Source organism: Lutra lutra, chromosome 5, assembly GCF_902655055.1.
Source record: "Lutra lutra chromosome 5, mLutLut1.2, whole genome shotgun sequence".
Classification (NCBI taxonomy): Eukaryota; Metazoa; Chordata; class Mammalia; order Carnivora; family Mustelidae; genus Lutra; species Lutra lutra.
In genome coordinates this window covers 120,461,418-120,475,811 of record NC_062282.1, presented here as the reverse complement: position 1 = coordinate 120,475,811, position 14,394 = coordinate 120,461,418, and the positions used below count along the sequence as shown (strand labels likewise).

The 14,394-nt window shown below is 35.6% G+C and overlaps 1 protein-coding gene across 5 annotated transcripts in view; it reads left to right on the top strand.

Annotated features, from left to right (window-relative positions):
- Nucleotides 1-14,394, top strand: part of SKIC3 (SKI3 subunit of superkiller complex) — a 90,699-nt gene that overhangs the window by 60,482 nt on the left and 15,823 nt on the right. For all 5 annotated transcript variants that reach the window (XR_007127429.1, XM_047729876.1, XM_047729875.1 and 2 more), the window contains 4 exons: nt 1,342-1,470; nt 3,794-3,915; nt 6,127-6,285; nt 11,555-11,707. Coding sequence is in view for 4 of the 5 variants with exons in the window: in XM_047729876.1 (XP_047585832.1) it covers nt 1,342-1,470; nt 3,794-3,915; nt 6,127-6,285; nt 11,555-11,707 (563 nt within the window). In the remaining variant the exon portion in view is untranslated. The remainder of the gene's footprint in view (nt 1-1,341; nt 1,471-3,793; nt 3,916-6,126; nt 6,286-11,554; nt 11,708-14,394) is intronic.

Here is a 14,394-nt window from a genome sequence, read left to right as displayed (position 1 = left end):
TATTAACATAATACTGATCTTCTGTAAGTAAAATAGACATTTCAGACATTTAATAGAGGTATATACTAGATGGAACAGTTAAATAGGAAAAATGTAAAACTTAAGCTAAAATTTTTGTTTAAATGACTATATTGTTAACTTGCACCCCTGTGGGATTTTACAATTAGTTGTCTGTTTATTGTTGTTGTTGTTGTTTATTTATTTTTGAAGATTTCAAAGTAATCTCTGCACCCATTGTGGGGCTCAAACTCTCAATCTTGAGATCAAGAGTTGCATGCTCCACTGACTGAACCATCCAGGGACCCCAAAATTATTATTATTATTACTTTTTTTAGCATAATAGAACCAAGATATTGACCGTGCAGATATTAACCTACAAAATAACTTATAAGAGACCAAAAAATAAAAACTCATCTAAGTTCTAAATTCTTTTTCACCTTCTTTTTGCAAGTACCTTTTTTAAAAAAGAGGCACCTGTATGCATAATCTATATTAGTACTACCTCAGTCTGCTACTTGCCCCCCTCCCCTGAAGCTGCTGTCAAGGTGTGAAGGAAAGGAAAGATCAAATCCGTGAACAGCTGTATAATCCTAGAATTGCTTCACTTGGAATGATAAAATGACTTTATGCTTGGCTGTTAGAACATAGGTAAATGGAGATGTTGTGAGCTTTTCCCTTGGCTCGAACTTTTCTTAAAAACTGAGAAATAGTATTATCTTGCTTTTTCTATGATTGAACCTTTAATACAGGGTTTGAATGATGACCATATGTGTCTCTTTGAGACTTGCCCTTGGTGTCCAATGAAAGTAAATATAATTGACTTTTCCACAGTAGCACAGTACTCTAGGCATCTGAGCTAACCAGCCATGGGAGAACTTAATAGAATATTTCTTATTCTTGCTGTATTTTGAAAAAAAGGCAGATCTTGAAGGATAGTAATGTATTGTCTGAAAAGAAGTATAAATTAATTTCCTTTAAGAAAATGGATTTTTTGGGGGGTGCCTGGGTGGCTCAGAGGGTTGAAGCCTCTGCCTTTGTCTCAGGTCATGATCCCAGCGTCCTGGGATCAAGTCCCGCATTGGGCTTTCTGCTCAGCAGGGAGCCTGCTTCCTCCTCTTTCTCTGCCTGCCTCTCTGCCTACTTGTGATCTCTCTCTGTCAAATAAATAAATAAAATCTTTTTAAAAAAATATAGAAAATGGATTTTTTTTTCTACAGATATAATTTATTTTTAATTTTAATTTAAGCTTTTGGTATCTATAAACTCTTAGTCTCACTTTGGATAATTTTTTAGCAATATGTTGATATTAACAAGACCTCTAACCATATTCTTTATGTGTAGGTGATCCTGCTGTCTGGGCTGGGCTGATGGCAGCCTGTCATGCTGATGATAAACTGGCTCTAGTGAACAATACGCAGCCAAAGAGAATGGACCTGCACTTGCCACTGTTATCTGCTGTTTCCGCTTCAAGTAAGTTTACAAACACATTTTATACGTAATGAATTCAGGCTACAGTACTCAGAAGGATATTGCAAAAAGTAGTGGGCATCATTAGCCCCACGCTAAAGGCTGAATGATCTCATCGGACAAAGCTTAAAAACAAGTCTTGAAAAGATGAAATCATGTTCTAGAGGCTGAGCTGCATATAGAACAAAGCTCCAGAACATTACAGGAATACAAAAATGTTCAGAATTCTACAATGTCTCGTGTTCAGTGAAAACTTAATACCCATGCAAAGAGATAGAAAAGTACCACCCACAATGAAATAAATCAATCAATAGAAGCAGATCCACAATGAGAGACTGTGGACTCTGAGAGACAAACTGAGGGTTTGGGAGGTGGAAGGTGAGGAGTGGGGTGAGCCTTGTGGTGGGTATTGTGGAGAGCACATACTGCATGCAGCACTAGGTGTGGTGCACAATTAATTTTGGAACACTGAAAATAATTAAAAAAAAAAAGAAACAGATCCACACATGACACATTAGAAATCTCTTTAAAATGTAATTGACTGTATAAAGCACATATTACAACAATAGCTCAAAGAACAGTAGGGGAAATGGAAATACTCTGTTGTAAGATTTTTATACTGTACGCAAAGTGGTATAATATTACTTAAAGTAGACTGTGGCAGATTAAAGATGAATACTTTAAAATGTAAAGTAGATACTAAATAAATAAAGTTATAGCTAATAAACCACCAAGGTAGATAAAAGGAAATCGTAAAAAATAATTCCAAGAAGAGGAAAAGGGAACAAAGACTTTAGATAAGACAAATAGAAAACAAGTAACACATTAGAGTTAAGCCCAACCATATCTATAGTCAAGTTAAATGGCCTAAACACCCCAGTTAAAAGGCAGAAACTCTCAGATTGAATAAAAAAGCAAGAGCCAACTATATACTGCCTAAAAGAAACATAGACAAAATATAAATTTATATTTAAATGTAAAGACAAAAATAGCCTAAAAAGTAAAAGGTTGGAAAAAGATATACCATGCCAACGCTAATCAACAGAGGGTTGGAATGGCAGTGCTAAGTTCAGACAAAGTGCGAATTCAGATTTCAGAGCGAATGATATTGCCAATGATAAGAAAGGTCATTTCATAATGGAATCAGTTCATTGAGAGGACGTAACAGTGCTAAGCATTTATGTGCTAAGTAAGAGTTTCAAAACATACAAAATCAGCATTGCATTTCACACTAAGATAGGTAGAAAAAAAGAAACTTGTGGAAAAATGTATAACTAAAAATTTACAGAATTGAAAGGAGGGACAGACAGATCCACAATTACATAGTTAGAGAGTCAGTGCTCTTCTTTTGATAATTGACAGAACAGTTGAACAAAAAAATCAGTAAAGGTATGATAAAAACTTGAACAACAGTGTCAACTAAATTGACCTAATTGACATTCATGGAATACTTCTAATAATGGCATTGTCAACTGCACACAGAACATCTACCTACATGTCTTATGGGCCATAAGAAGTTCTAAATAAATTTAAAAGGCTTCAAATCATATGTAGAAAACATTATCTTAATTAATACTGTGGAAGGAACTATACATGCAGAAATTCATAGCAAACCATAGCAATTCAAATCCAACAACACATAAAAAAGATAACAATACCTCATGATAAAGTGGGGTTTATCCTAGGAATGTAAAGCCGCTTTACCTGTAGAAATGTAATTTACTATGTATGTTTATAGTTGTGAAGGTGCTAGACAAAGTATCTATACTTTATGATTCCATTTATGTGAAATTTTAGAAAATGCAAACTGATCCATTGTGTCTGAAAATAATTAGTGGTTGCCTGGGGACAGACGTAAAAGGAGAGGTATGCTGGGGACAGAAGCGATTACAAAGGGGTAGGGCGAAACTCTCCATGTTAATGAATATGTTCATTATCTTGATTATAGTGATGGTTCATAGTTGTATAGTTTGAATATGTACAAATGTGTAATTTATCGTATGTCAATTATATCGCAGTAAATAATTTTTTCAGTTAACTATTTTTAGTTGTACTGTAAAGTGATTTTTTATGTAAATCACAAGTCTATAAAGTTTTAACTTCCTCAACCACAAATGCTCCTACCATGAAACTTTTCAGAACCTGGCACCTACTAGGGTAGTCTGTGGTATTCCTGTAAATTTTAATTAAGTTTTAAAAAATTGTAAGTTTTAAAATATTGTCTATGATGATAAGTCTAATTGTAATACTTCTTAGCAATGAATTTCTCTGCTGAGAACACATTATAAATCGCAGAAGAAAGTAACATTAACATTTTTGTTAACAGTTAAAGACAAAGAATTCATTAAAGATTATAACCAATCTCTGGAAAAGTGGTGTCTCTCCCAGGCTGTCACTGGTCTAATAGACATGGGAAGAATATCTGAAGCTGAAGCCCTCTGCACGAAGGTATGACTGTGAAATTGAGCATTGAGATATATGGATTCTTATCCTACTCCGAAGATAACATTAAACATGGAATGCACGTTATTTAAAGGGCATAGGGTGGTGGCGGTGGTGGTGTTGGTGATGATGATGACGACGATGACAACGACGACCTGTAAGCCAGTCAGTCCATTTAGCAGTTTGTATTTGAACTTCCCAGGAATATATGACATAAATACTATTATCCCCCTTTTTTAAAATTTATTTATTTATTTATTCATTCATTCATTCATTCATTCATTCATTTATTTATTTGACAGACAGAGATCACAAGTAGGCAGAGAGGCAGGCAGAGAGAGGAGGAAGCAGGCTCCCCGCCGAGCAGAGAGCCCAAAGCGGGGCTCGATCCCAGGACACTGGGATCAAGACCTGAGCCGAAGGCAGAGGCCCCAACCCACTGAGCCACCCAGGCACCCCTATTATCCCCTTTTTATAAATGAGTAAACCAAGGCTTAGAGATGGCAAGTAATTTGCACAAGAGTTCACAGCTAGAAAATGATTGAGTTGCCATTTGAACTCACTTTTGTGTGACTCTAGGACTCAAGGACTTAACAGATCTTTGTTGAGGATACCATTATGGAGGCCATATTTTCCTTTGATTTCTGGTTACTGCCTTCAGATTGGTCTATTTTCTATCATCTCTGTATTTTTCTAAAGCTCTGAACCACATAAAGACAATGAAAAGTAAGTGAGCAACTGGTGCTACCTAGTAGTTACCTTTTACATACCTGGATTGTAGGCTCTGTGCGTAAATCCTTAGCACCTTGCCTAACACATAGTAGGGGCTCAATAAATATGTATTCAATGAATAAATCAGTTTCATAAACCTATTCAGAAATAATTGAGTGGATAATGCAAGGTTTAAACATCACTTTTTCTGAAAATACCTTTTTTCATAAATGTTTACCAAGTTGAGTTGTATTTTCTTTCTAGAAGTTTTTTGTGGGGGGGGCAGGGGTGTGGGAGGAGATGAATTTTATGGAGAAGGAAGAATGGATCTTTGAAGATCCCTTTGGTGTTTGAATTCTCTGAAAAGCAGAGTGGTAAATTTTCTCTTTTATTTATGAGATTCCATCTAAATTCAGGACAGATTAGTATTATACAGTTAGTGTTTAATAAGCAACTGACTGTTGCTATACTTTCTCTGACAGAATAAGGGATACTTTTATGAATCTTAGCATTTTTTTGTTCAGTTTCTTAGCAGAAAGCGATCACATATATTTAAGACTATGACTTAATTAAAAAAGTAAAGTATGGGGGCTCCTGGGTGGCTCAGTGGGTTAAGCCGCTGCTTTCGGCTCAGGTCATGATCCCAGGTCCTGGGTTCGAGCCCCGCATCGGGCTTTCTGCTCAGCAGGGAGCCTGCTTCCTCCTCTCTGCCTGCCTCTCTGCTTACTTGTGATTTCTCTCTGTCAAATAAATAAAATCTAAAAAAAAAAAAAAGTAAAGTATGTTATTGAGGGACAAGCAATAAAGAAAGAAATGTTTAGAACAATAGTGGAAGGCTTGTTTAGAGAACTTCCGTAAACTTCTTTGAAGTATGTGTATATCTGTCCGTATACATATATCCGTCTGTATACATATATTTAGCAAGGAGATACACATATATAATTCTATATATGTGTGTTTGTGGATAAATAATGGCTTAGGGAGGTGGGTAAATGGGTCGTTTCTCTTAACAGTGTTTGGAAAGTGTATGCCTAGAGAAGGACATCTAATGAATATCTTTGTGAAGAGATTGAAAAAGGAAAAAAAAAAAACAGTAACCAAAACAAACAAAAAAACAAAAAATTATAGCTTTTCTGGTAGAGTTCCTTCCAATAAGGAATAGTGTTAGCCTTCACTGTTAATTTCATGTTTTCTTAATTCACCCATCTACATTCAGAACTCAAGGTTTTCAGGATATCACCTGAGAATAAAACAAGTCAAAGAGACAAACTGAATCTAAAATGACCTTAAAACTACAATAATAGCATTATCAATTTTAATTTAAATGTGGAGTTTGATATTCTCAAGATGTTCATTGTTTTATTTATTTTACTTTTGCAGTTCTTTATTTTTTATTAAGGAAAGGTTAAATTCAGACTTTTTTTTCCAACATGGAGAATAGCTTAATTGCCACTTAACATTCAAGAATCTATTTGATCTATTTCTATTTTGGTGTTTAATTTTTAGAATTTAAAAAGTAACCCTGATCAGCCAGCTGTTATCTTACTTTTGAGACAAGTTCAGTGTAAACTACTCCTCGAGTCACAAAACCCTCTCCCAGATGCCGTCCTTGAAGAGCTGCAAAAAACAGTCATGTCCAACTCAACTTCTGTTCCAGCATGGCAGGTAAATTCCCTCCTTCCTTACATGAGGCCTGAGTTAGAATACTTCATGATTCTAGATGAAGGCAGGCGTTAAGCCCCATTTTATTTGTCTTGCCTTTAAACTTACCATATATCTTTCATTTTCAAGATTTAAAGTACATTGTATTGTGATTAGGGAGACTAAGGAAGTTTAATACTAATTTAGGATGTGCTGCTACAGTACTTCAAAGCTTTTTAAGTTGTTGATTATAATTTCCTCCATTTAAAACAATATTGAGAGTACTGTCTTTTACATGGTGTTGATGTAAGAAAGCTAAAGAGTGTCTCAAACATTTTGTCATAATGGTGTTAACTCTCCCTTTAGAGAGGATTTATATGGTTTTTCTTAAGTCATATATAGGATTTTAATGGTTATTTAGTGTTTTTTTGAAATAGTTAATTGATGCCTCAGTCAACAGAGCTTCCTTGTAGCTGCCTCTGTTATCTACAATGACAAACACATGATGATCCCCATGTACTTTACTCTTATTGATGTTAAAACACAAAAACATGTAATTACTGTATCCAGCTTACTGTAGTTTCCTCTGTGCTCCAGAGAAAGTATCAAAGGGTTTTTTTTATGTTGATTTAATAGTAACTTATTTTACTATAATTTGTTCTTCATTTTGATCTTTCATCATAAACAACTTTTTGATGTTCCTGCTTTAAAAGATTATCTAGTAGCATAATGAGTTGGATTACGCAAGCTAAACCTGGTATTTTACTCTAATCACTGGAGAAAGATGGTGCTTTTTCCCCTCCCTTTCTTAAAGTTTGCCATAGGAGAGTTAAGATAATTTAATTCTAAGGTCAGATGGATACTGTTGATTTCCTGTTCTTCATCAAGAGGAAAAATACCTTGTCAAACTAAAAGGGAAAAATTAAAAGATAAACTCTATAGGAAGTCAAGTCTTAAGAGATAACGTGTGTTTTCTTTCATATTATGATATAATTCACAAAGTATAGAGTATAAGAATCCTAAAAGTACTATTCATTACATTTTTTTTTACTTACATATGTGCCTTAACTGCCACCTATGCCAAGATACAGAACATTTCCAATAACCTAGTTGCCTCTCTAGGTTATTTCCAATAACCTAGGTTTTTCCTAGTTTCCTATTTCCAATAACCTAGTGCCTTTCTCTTTGATTTCTCCCTACTTCAAATAAAAAGGAGAACTATTTTGACTTCTGTCACTTCTTTCTAGTTTTGCCTGTTTTTGAACATCACGTAAACAGACAATTCTTTTGTATCTGGTTAGTTTCATTCAGCGTCATATGTATGGGACTCTTTTAGTTTCATGTAGCCATAATTTTTCCATTTCATCTTATGAATATACCCTTGGTGGATATTTGGGTTTTTTCCAGGTTTTGGCTATCATGAGTAATGTTATGTCCGTCCTTACCTATGTCTTTCAGTGGGTAATAAGGGATATGTGTGTTTACTCTAGTAGATGCTGTCAAACGGTCTTCTGAAATGATTGTCCATCTGATGTTCCCACCAGCAGATTCCAAGCATTCCAATGCTGATATAGCTAGATGTGGTTAATTTTTCCCTTTTCAGTAGATAGGTAGGTAATAATATCCTGTGGTAGTTTTAACTTGAATTTACCTAATGATGTTGAGCCACTTTTCATATGCTTCTTGAACCTTTGGATATCCTCTTTATAAAGTGTCTTTTCTTTTATTTTTCATGGGCTGTTTTTTGGGTGATTTTTGGAATTCATTGTATTTCCTGGATTGAAGCACATTTTGGGTCTTTGTGTTGCATGTATTTTCTCATGTCTGTACCTTGGCTTAGCACTCTGTCAATATTATTTTTTGATGAATAGTTCTTAATTTTAATGAAGTCTAGCTTACCATTTTTTAATGGTCAATGCTTTATTGAAATGTTCTATTTAAGAACGCTTTGCTTACTTAAGTGCCTAAAGATATTTTTCTGTTTTCCTTTAGAAATTTCTGTTTTCCCTTTCATATGTTAGGTATATAATCCATCTAGGATTAATTTTTGTCAATGTTGCAGGATCCAGGTCCATTCCTTTCTTAGGTGTATCACATTGTCCCAGCATCATTCCTTGAAAAGACCATTCTGTCCCCACTGAACTGTAGTGATGCTTTTGTCATAAATCAGCTGACTGTATCTGTAGGTCTTATAAGGTTCCCTCTTCTTTTCCTTTATCTATTTTTTTCTTCATGCTTATAACTTTATGATTAGTTTTTATGTGTGGAGGTAATATTAAGACCTCTGACTTTTTTTGTTCTGCACGTGCCTAAAGTCATTTTAGGATTGTCACAATTATGTATAAATTGTCAATTACCCTGCCTCCTTCCCCCACAACAAAAGCCCTGCTAGGATCTTGATTGGAATTGTATGAACCTGTGGCTTAATTTGGGGAGGATTGATAAAGTAATACTACTGAGTTTATCTCCAAATGTGGTATTTTCCTCAAATTATTTGGGTTCTAAATTTTTCTCAGTGGTGTTTTATAATTTTCATTGTATAGGTAGTTGATATTTTTTGTTTGATTACAAATGGTATTTTTTTCTTGTATGTCAACCCCAAACACTTGGAAATTCAGTTGATATAATTTATATGTTGACCCTCAACAACCTTGCTGAATTCACCTATTTTTTGGAAATGATTTAAGTTTTCTGTATACACAATTAGGTCATTTGTGAATAATAAAGTTCTACTTTTTCTTTCCAGTATTTGTATTTTGATTTTTTTCTCTTGCCATAATGCACTGTTTAGAACCTTGAATAGAGTGTTAAATAGAAGTGGTGGTAAGACAAGTGAACGTTCTTATTCTCAACCTAACGCAGAAAGCATTTACTATTCATAATTTCATAATTAAGTATTTTTTCCATAGGTTTCATCTGATATATATATACCAGATTAAGGAGGTTTTCTTCTATTCTAAATTGATTAAAAGATAAAATATTTGTTTCCTATCATGAATGGATGTTGAGTTTTAACAGATCTTTTGAGGGGACATCTATCAGAATGGCTATTTTTTAATTATTCTGTTAATGTGGTGGACTGCGTTGATTTTCAAATGCTACACTAACCTTGCATTCTTAGAGGAAATTCTACTTGGTTATGATGTGTTATTCGTTTTATATTTATTGCTGGAGTAACTTGGTTAATCATTTTTAAAAGAATTTTTAATACCTATATTCATGAGAGAGAATGGCTTGTAATTTTTCATTCTCATAAGGTCTATGTTAGGTTTTGTTATCTATGTTTTTAATTCTCCTTTTCTTTATTTTCTGAAAGAGTTTGTGTGAGAGTGACATTTATTTCTTTAATGTTTGAAAGAATTCATCATTGAAGCCATTCGGGCCAACAATTTTCTTTATGGGAAAGGTTTTTTTAAGATTTCCTCTTTCTTGGAAAAGTGAATTGGAGGAAATTGGAGGGGGAGATGAACCATGAGAGACTGTGGACTCTGAGAAACAAACTGAGGGTTTTGGAGGGTAGTAGTGTGGGGGGTAGGTGATCCTAGTGGTGGGTATTAAGGAGGGCACCTGTTGCATGGAGCACTGGGTGTTGTACATGAACAGTGAATCTTGGAACACTGAAAAAATAAAATAAAATTTAGAAAAGATTTCCTCTTTCTTTGGCATTGTTGAACTATAGGGAATTTGTCCAGCACATCTCAGTTTCCGTTTTATCAACACAAAGTTATTCATGATAACTTCTTTGTAATGTTTGGAAAATCCGTAAAGCTTTTTCCTTTTTCATTCTTATATAGGTATATTTCTAAATTTTTTCTTGATAATAAGCAGTTTTATTAACTTTTCAAACAGTTTTTTATTAACTTTTCAAAGAACCAACGTTTTGGTTTTGATTTTCTTCATTATACTTTCTTTTCTGTTATTTTTGCTTTCTCTGGATTTAAATATCTTTTTTTCCCCTAGATTCTTGAGATAGAAACTTATAGCATAGATTTTCCATCTTTCTCCAATATATGCATCCCCCAAGATTTTAGGTAGCGCTTTCATTGTCATTCATTTGAAAATGTTTTCTAATTTCCATTGGGATTTCTTTGTTCCATGTGGGTTTTTTCTGTTTGTTTTTTTTCATTTTGGGGGGAGGAGTTTTTGTTTGTTTATTTGTTTTGAGAGAGAGTGTGCAAGTCAGAGCAAATCAGGGAGAGGGAGAGGGTCGGAGAGAGGGAATCTTTAGTACAACCGTGAGATCATGACCTGAGTTGAAATCAAGTGTTGGACACTTAACCACCTGAGCTACCTAGGAACCCTCATCCATGTTTTTTTCTGAAGCATGTTGTAAAATTTCTAATATGAGAGAGGAGGGTTTAATTTCAGTTGTTTGAGACATGACCCAGCATATGGTCAGATTTAGAAAATGTTGCAGTTCTTGAGTATAGTCTTCTAAATATATCATGTAAGTCAAGCTGATTAATTATGTTTAAATCTTCTATATCTTTATTGAATTTTTTATCTGTTTCTTTTACCATTGCAGAAATAGGTGTATAAAAATCTCTGGGGGCGCCTGGATAGCTCAGTGGGTTAAGCCTCTGCCTTCAGCTCAGGTCATGATCTCAGGGTCCTGGGATCGAGCCCCACATCCGGCTCTCTGCTCAGCAGGGAGCCTGCTTCCCTTCCTCTCCCTCTGCCTGCCTCTCTGCCTTCTTGTGATCTCTCTCTCTCTCTGTCAAATAAATAAGTAAAATCTTTAAAAAAATAAAAATAAATAAAAATCTCTAACTTCGATTCTGCATTTGAGTGTTTTATTTTTCCTTTTATTTCTGCCAACTTCTGCTTCATAAATTCTGTGTCTATATTAGGTGAATACAAATGTAGGAGTGTTATATCTTCCAATTAATTGATTCTCATCATTACAAAAGAGACCCCTTTAGCTCTGAATATTTCTTGTCTTAACGTCTACTTTGTTGGAGGTTAATACAGCTATACAAGTTTCTTTTTGATCAGTATTTACATGATATATCTGTTTTTACATTCCATTTTGATTTTGTTCCTGACTTGCTGTCATGGAAGACTCTTCAACATTTTCAAGTGGTATGGCCAGTGAGCTATTGCTGATAGTATGGGCAAGATGTCTACTCCTTTCTTAACCTATGATTTTTGAATTTGGGGGGGGGCACAAAACTTACCAATAATTAAATTAAACATTTAGCTTCATCAAAGTGTATTTAATTTCCTGGAAGTAGAGTACCAGACTATGTACAAAATTAAAATTTTTTGGTTCTGTTCTCTTTCTGTTCCTCAGTGGCTGGCACACATTTATCAGTCCCAAGGAATGATGGGTGCTGCAGAAATGTGTTATAGAAAGAGTCTGCAAGTAGCATCCCAACAGGGCAGTTGGAGTGGGAAGCTGTCGAGTCTGTTGAGACTAGCCCTTCTTGCTTTAAAAGCCTGCATGGTAAGATCATATTATAATTATGATCATGAAAAAGTGATTCTTTTGTTTCTCTTTAAGATGATAGTGCTTCCTGTTGAGTTCCTGTTGTTTCATCACCTTCTCTTGTGGCCTCCTCATAGACTTTGTATTTGGGCTTTTGATGGAAGTAAGAGTAATGTAAATCCATAGATCCCATAGAACGTTGTTATTGTTTGGGGAAGGAAAAAAAAAACAAAGATTGCAATTTAAAAGTTGAATTATAGCAGAATGTATATAATTGTTATCTGTTGATAAATTAGAATTAACCTAGGTACTCATCTGTGAGAAAGGTGCCAGTGATTTAGAATTTCAGTCATTTCTCAGTTAAATTTGACATTCTGTAAGAAGGACTTCTAGCAATTTTTGATTTAACATCTGTATTTTTTTTAAGATTATTTATTTATTTATTTGACAGACAGAGATCACAAGTAGTCAGAGAGGTAGGCGGTGGGGGGGGGGGGAAGCAAGCTCCCTGCCGAGCAGAGAGCCCAATGTGGGGCTCGATCCCAGGACCCTGGGATCATGACCTGAGCCAAAGGCAGAGGCTTTAACCCACTGAGCCACCCAGGCGCCCCTAACATCTGTATTTTGATACAAAGTTAGATATATTCTAGAAGTTGTCAGTACTAGTATGGAAAACTCTTTAAGATAAATGTTTAAGTGTGTGTGTGCTTTGGGGGGCAAACTGTCAAATAGTGTATATGATACTCTATTTGAGTGTATGTATGTGTGACACATGCTAACTTATTTCATATGCATAGTAATCCTGTTTGACAGTTGAGGAAATCAGCTCGAAGTGTAGTAATACCCACATATACCCTATCTCCTCCCACCACCCACTACAACAACAAAAATAATAAGAGCTTGGGTTCTGGTTCTGAAAACTTAAGCCATTTAAGAAAGAATATGAGATGCCACGTTTCTAGGGTAAACAGCTGGCAGTGTACAGAGGAAAAGTATAGTAAAATTATACTTTTATGAGAGGCTCCTATATGTGTTATAATATGTGACTAGGATATTAAGCTGAGAGGTTCAGGTAAGATATTAAATACTAGATTTCAGAGATAATAGATTCCAAAGTGAGATATAAGATCAAGGTACAGACTTCCAAAGTGAGTAGAAGCCCAGCCTATAAGGAAGCTGTAAAAGGATTAGAAGTTGGAGGATTATGAAGAAAATTTTTTGGAGAGAGCTACTCTGTTTGTCCCTCATCTCTATGGCACATTTCCACACACAGATGCCCACTAAGGTGAGGAAGGGAGAAAGCATATATTTTTGCTTTCAGTCTGTGCACAATTGAGTTTCATCCTCCAAGGTTTATGGGATAAACAGCCGAAGAGTAAATAAATAAATAAATAAATAAATAAATAAATAAATAAAAGACTCTGGATTCTGTCAGAGAAAGGGAAGTTTTGGTGTGTGGCCTCTGAGGTTCTGGAGGCACATGTCTAGAAGCACATGGACAGGTAATGACATAACGTCAGAAGCTTGTGGCTCTCCACCTGCTGTGGTAGGACAGAGGAAAAGGGAGTATTTTGGAAAGTGAGTGCACGCCCTGGCAGAGAGTGGTCTGCAGTGGGTAAATCCCAGAGGTGGGTAGGAGTATATGCTTGGGTGCAGGATGGAGGGAGTGAAGGAGAGTTGCTATGATGTGGGCTTGGCGACACTCCTAGAGTTTGTTGGAACGAGTGGTGCCAGTGCGAAAATGGATCGGCATCGGAGTTGCCTTAGTTCCTATCCAGTAGGGCCACCTGGAGGAGTGATGGGATCTTGGCAGAAAGGAAGCTAGAGCTTCCAGATTGCTCAGAAGGTGTGGGCAGTAAGTGAAATAGAGTACAGTTGTCCAGGTTAGTGGGGCTGCAGATGAGCAGGACTGTTTCACAGGCGTGCATCATGTGCAGTTGCTCAGGGTTCCACACTTGGTCTAATGCTCTCCAGTCACCATCTTGAAATTCCTCATTATTTTTTAACAAAGGGCCATGCATTTTTAGTTTGCTTTGGGCCCCACAGATTACATAGCTGGTCCTGCCGGTGAGAGACCCCCCATGAAATTAGGAGTCTCTGATAAAGCCAGGAATGCCTAGATGAGAAAAGGAGATTGAAATATCTATCAGGCCTAGAGAGCAAGGCATCCTCATAGAGTGGCATCAGTCAAATACAGGCTTCTGGCATTTCAGTAGCTGTCTGAAGCTATAATTAGCAAGAAAAGATGTGTGTTGGGACGAGGAGCAAGCCATCTGCTGCTCTCTGTAACCATACTCTATCTGGGAGCTGTTGGAGCAGGGTACAAATACTACCTTTGAATGAAGTTCGAAGTATTGAAAGGAAGAAGATATTCTAATTAAAATTGTTTGTGATGTGTGTCAGGCTCCGTGCTTAGCACAGAGTCTGCTTAACATTCGTTTGCCCTCCTTCTCCTTCTGCTCCCCCTGCCCGCTCTAAAATAAAAAAAATTAATTAAATCTTTAAAAAATATACATAAAAAATAAAAATGTATTTTTTACTTACTTATTTTTTACTTACTAGTTTTGGGCTTTGCCTTTTTTCTTTGCCAAATGTACCTGAGGTCTCATTGCTTCCATCTTTATAGAAGATGCCTTACAATTTATTTTCAAATTTTTTGTCTTTACAGCTTTCTTTTTCTTGATTACATACATTATTATTGCTTG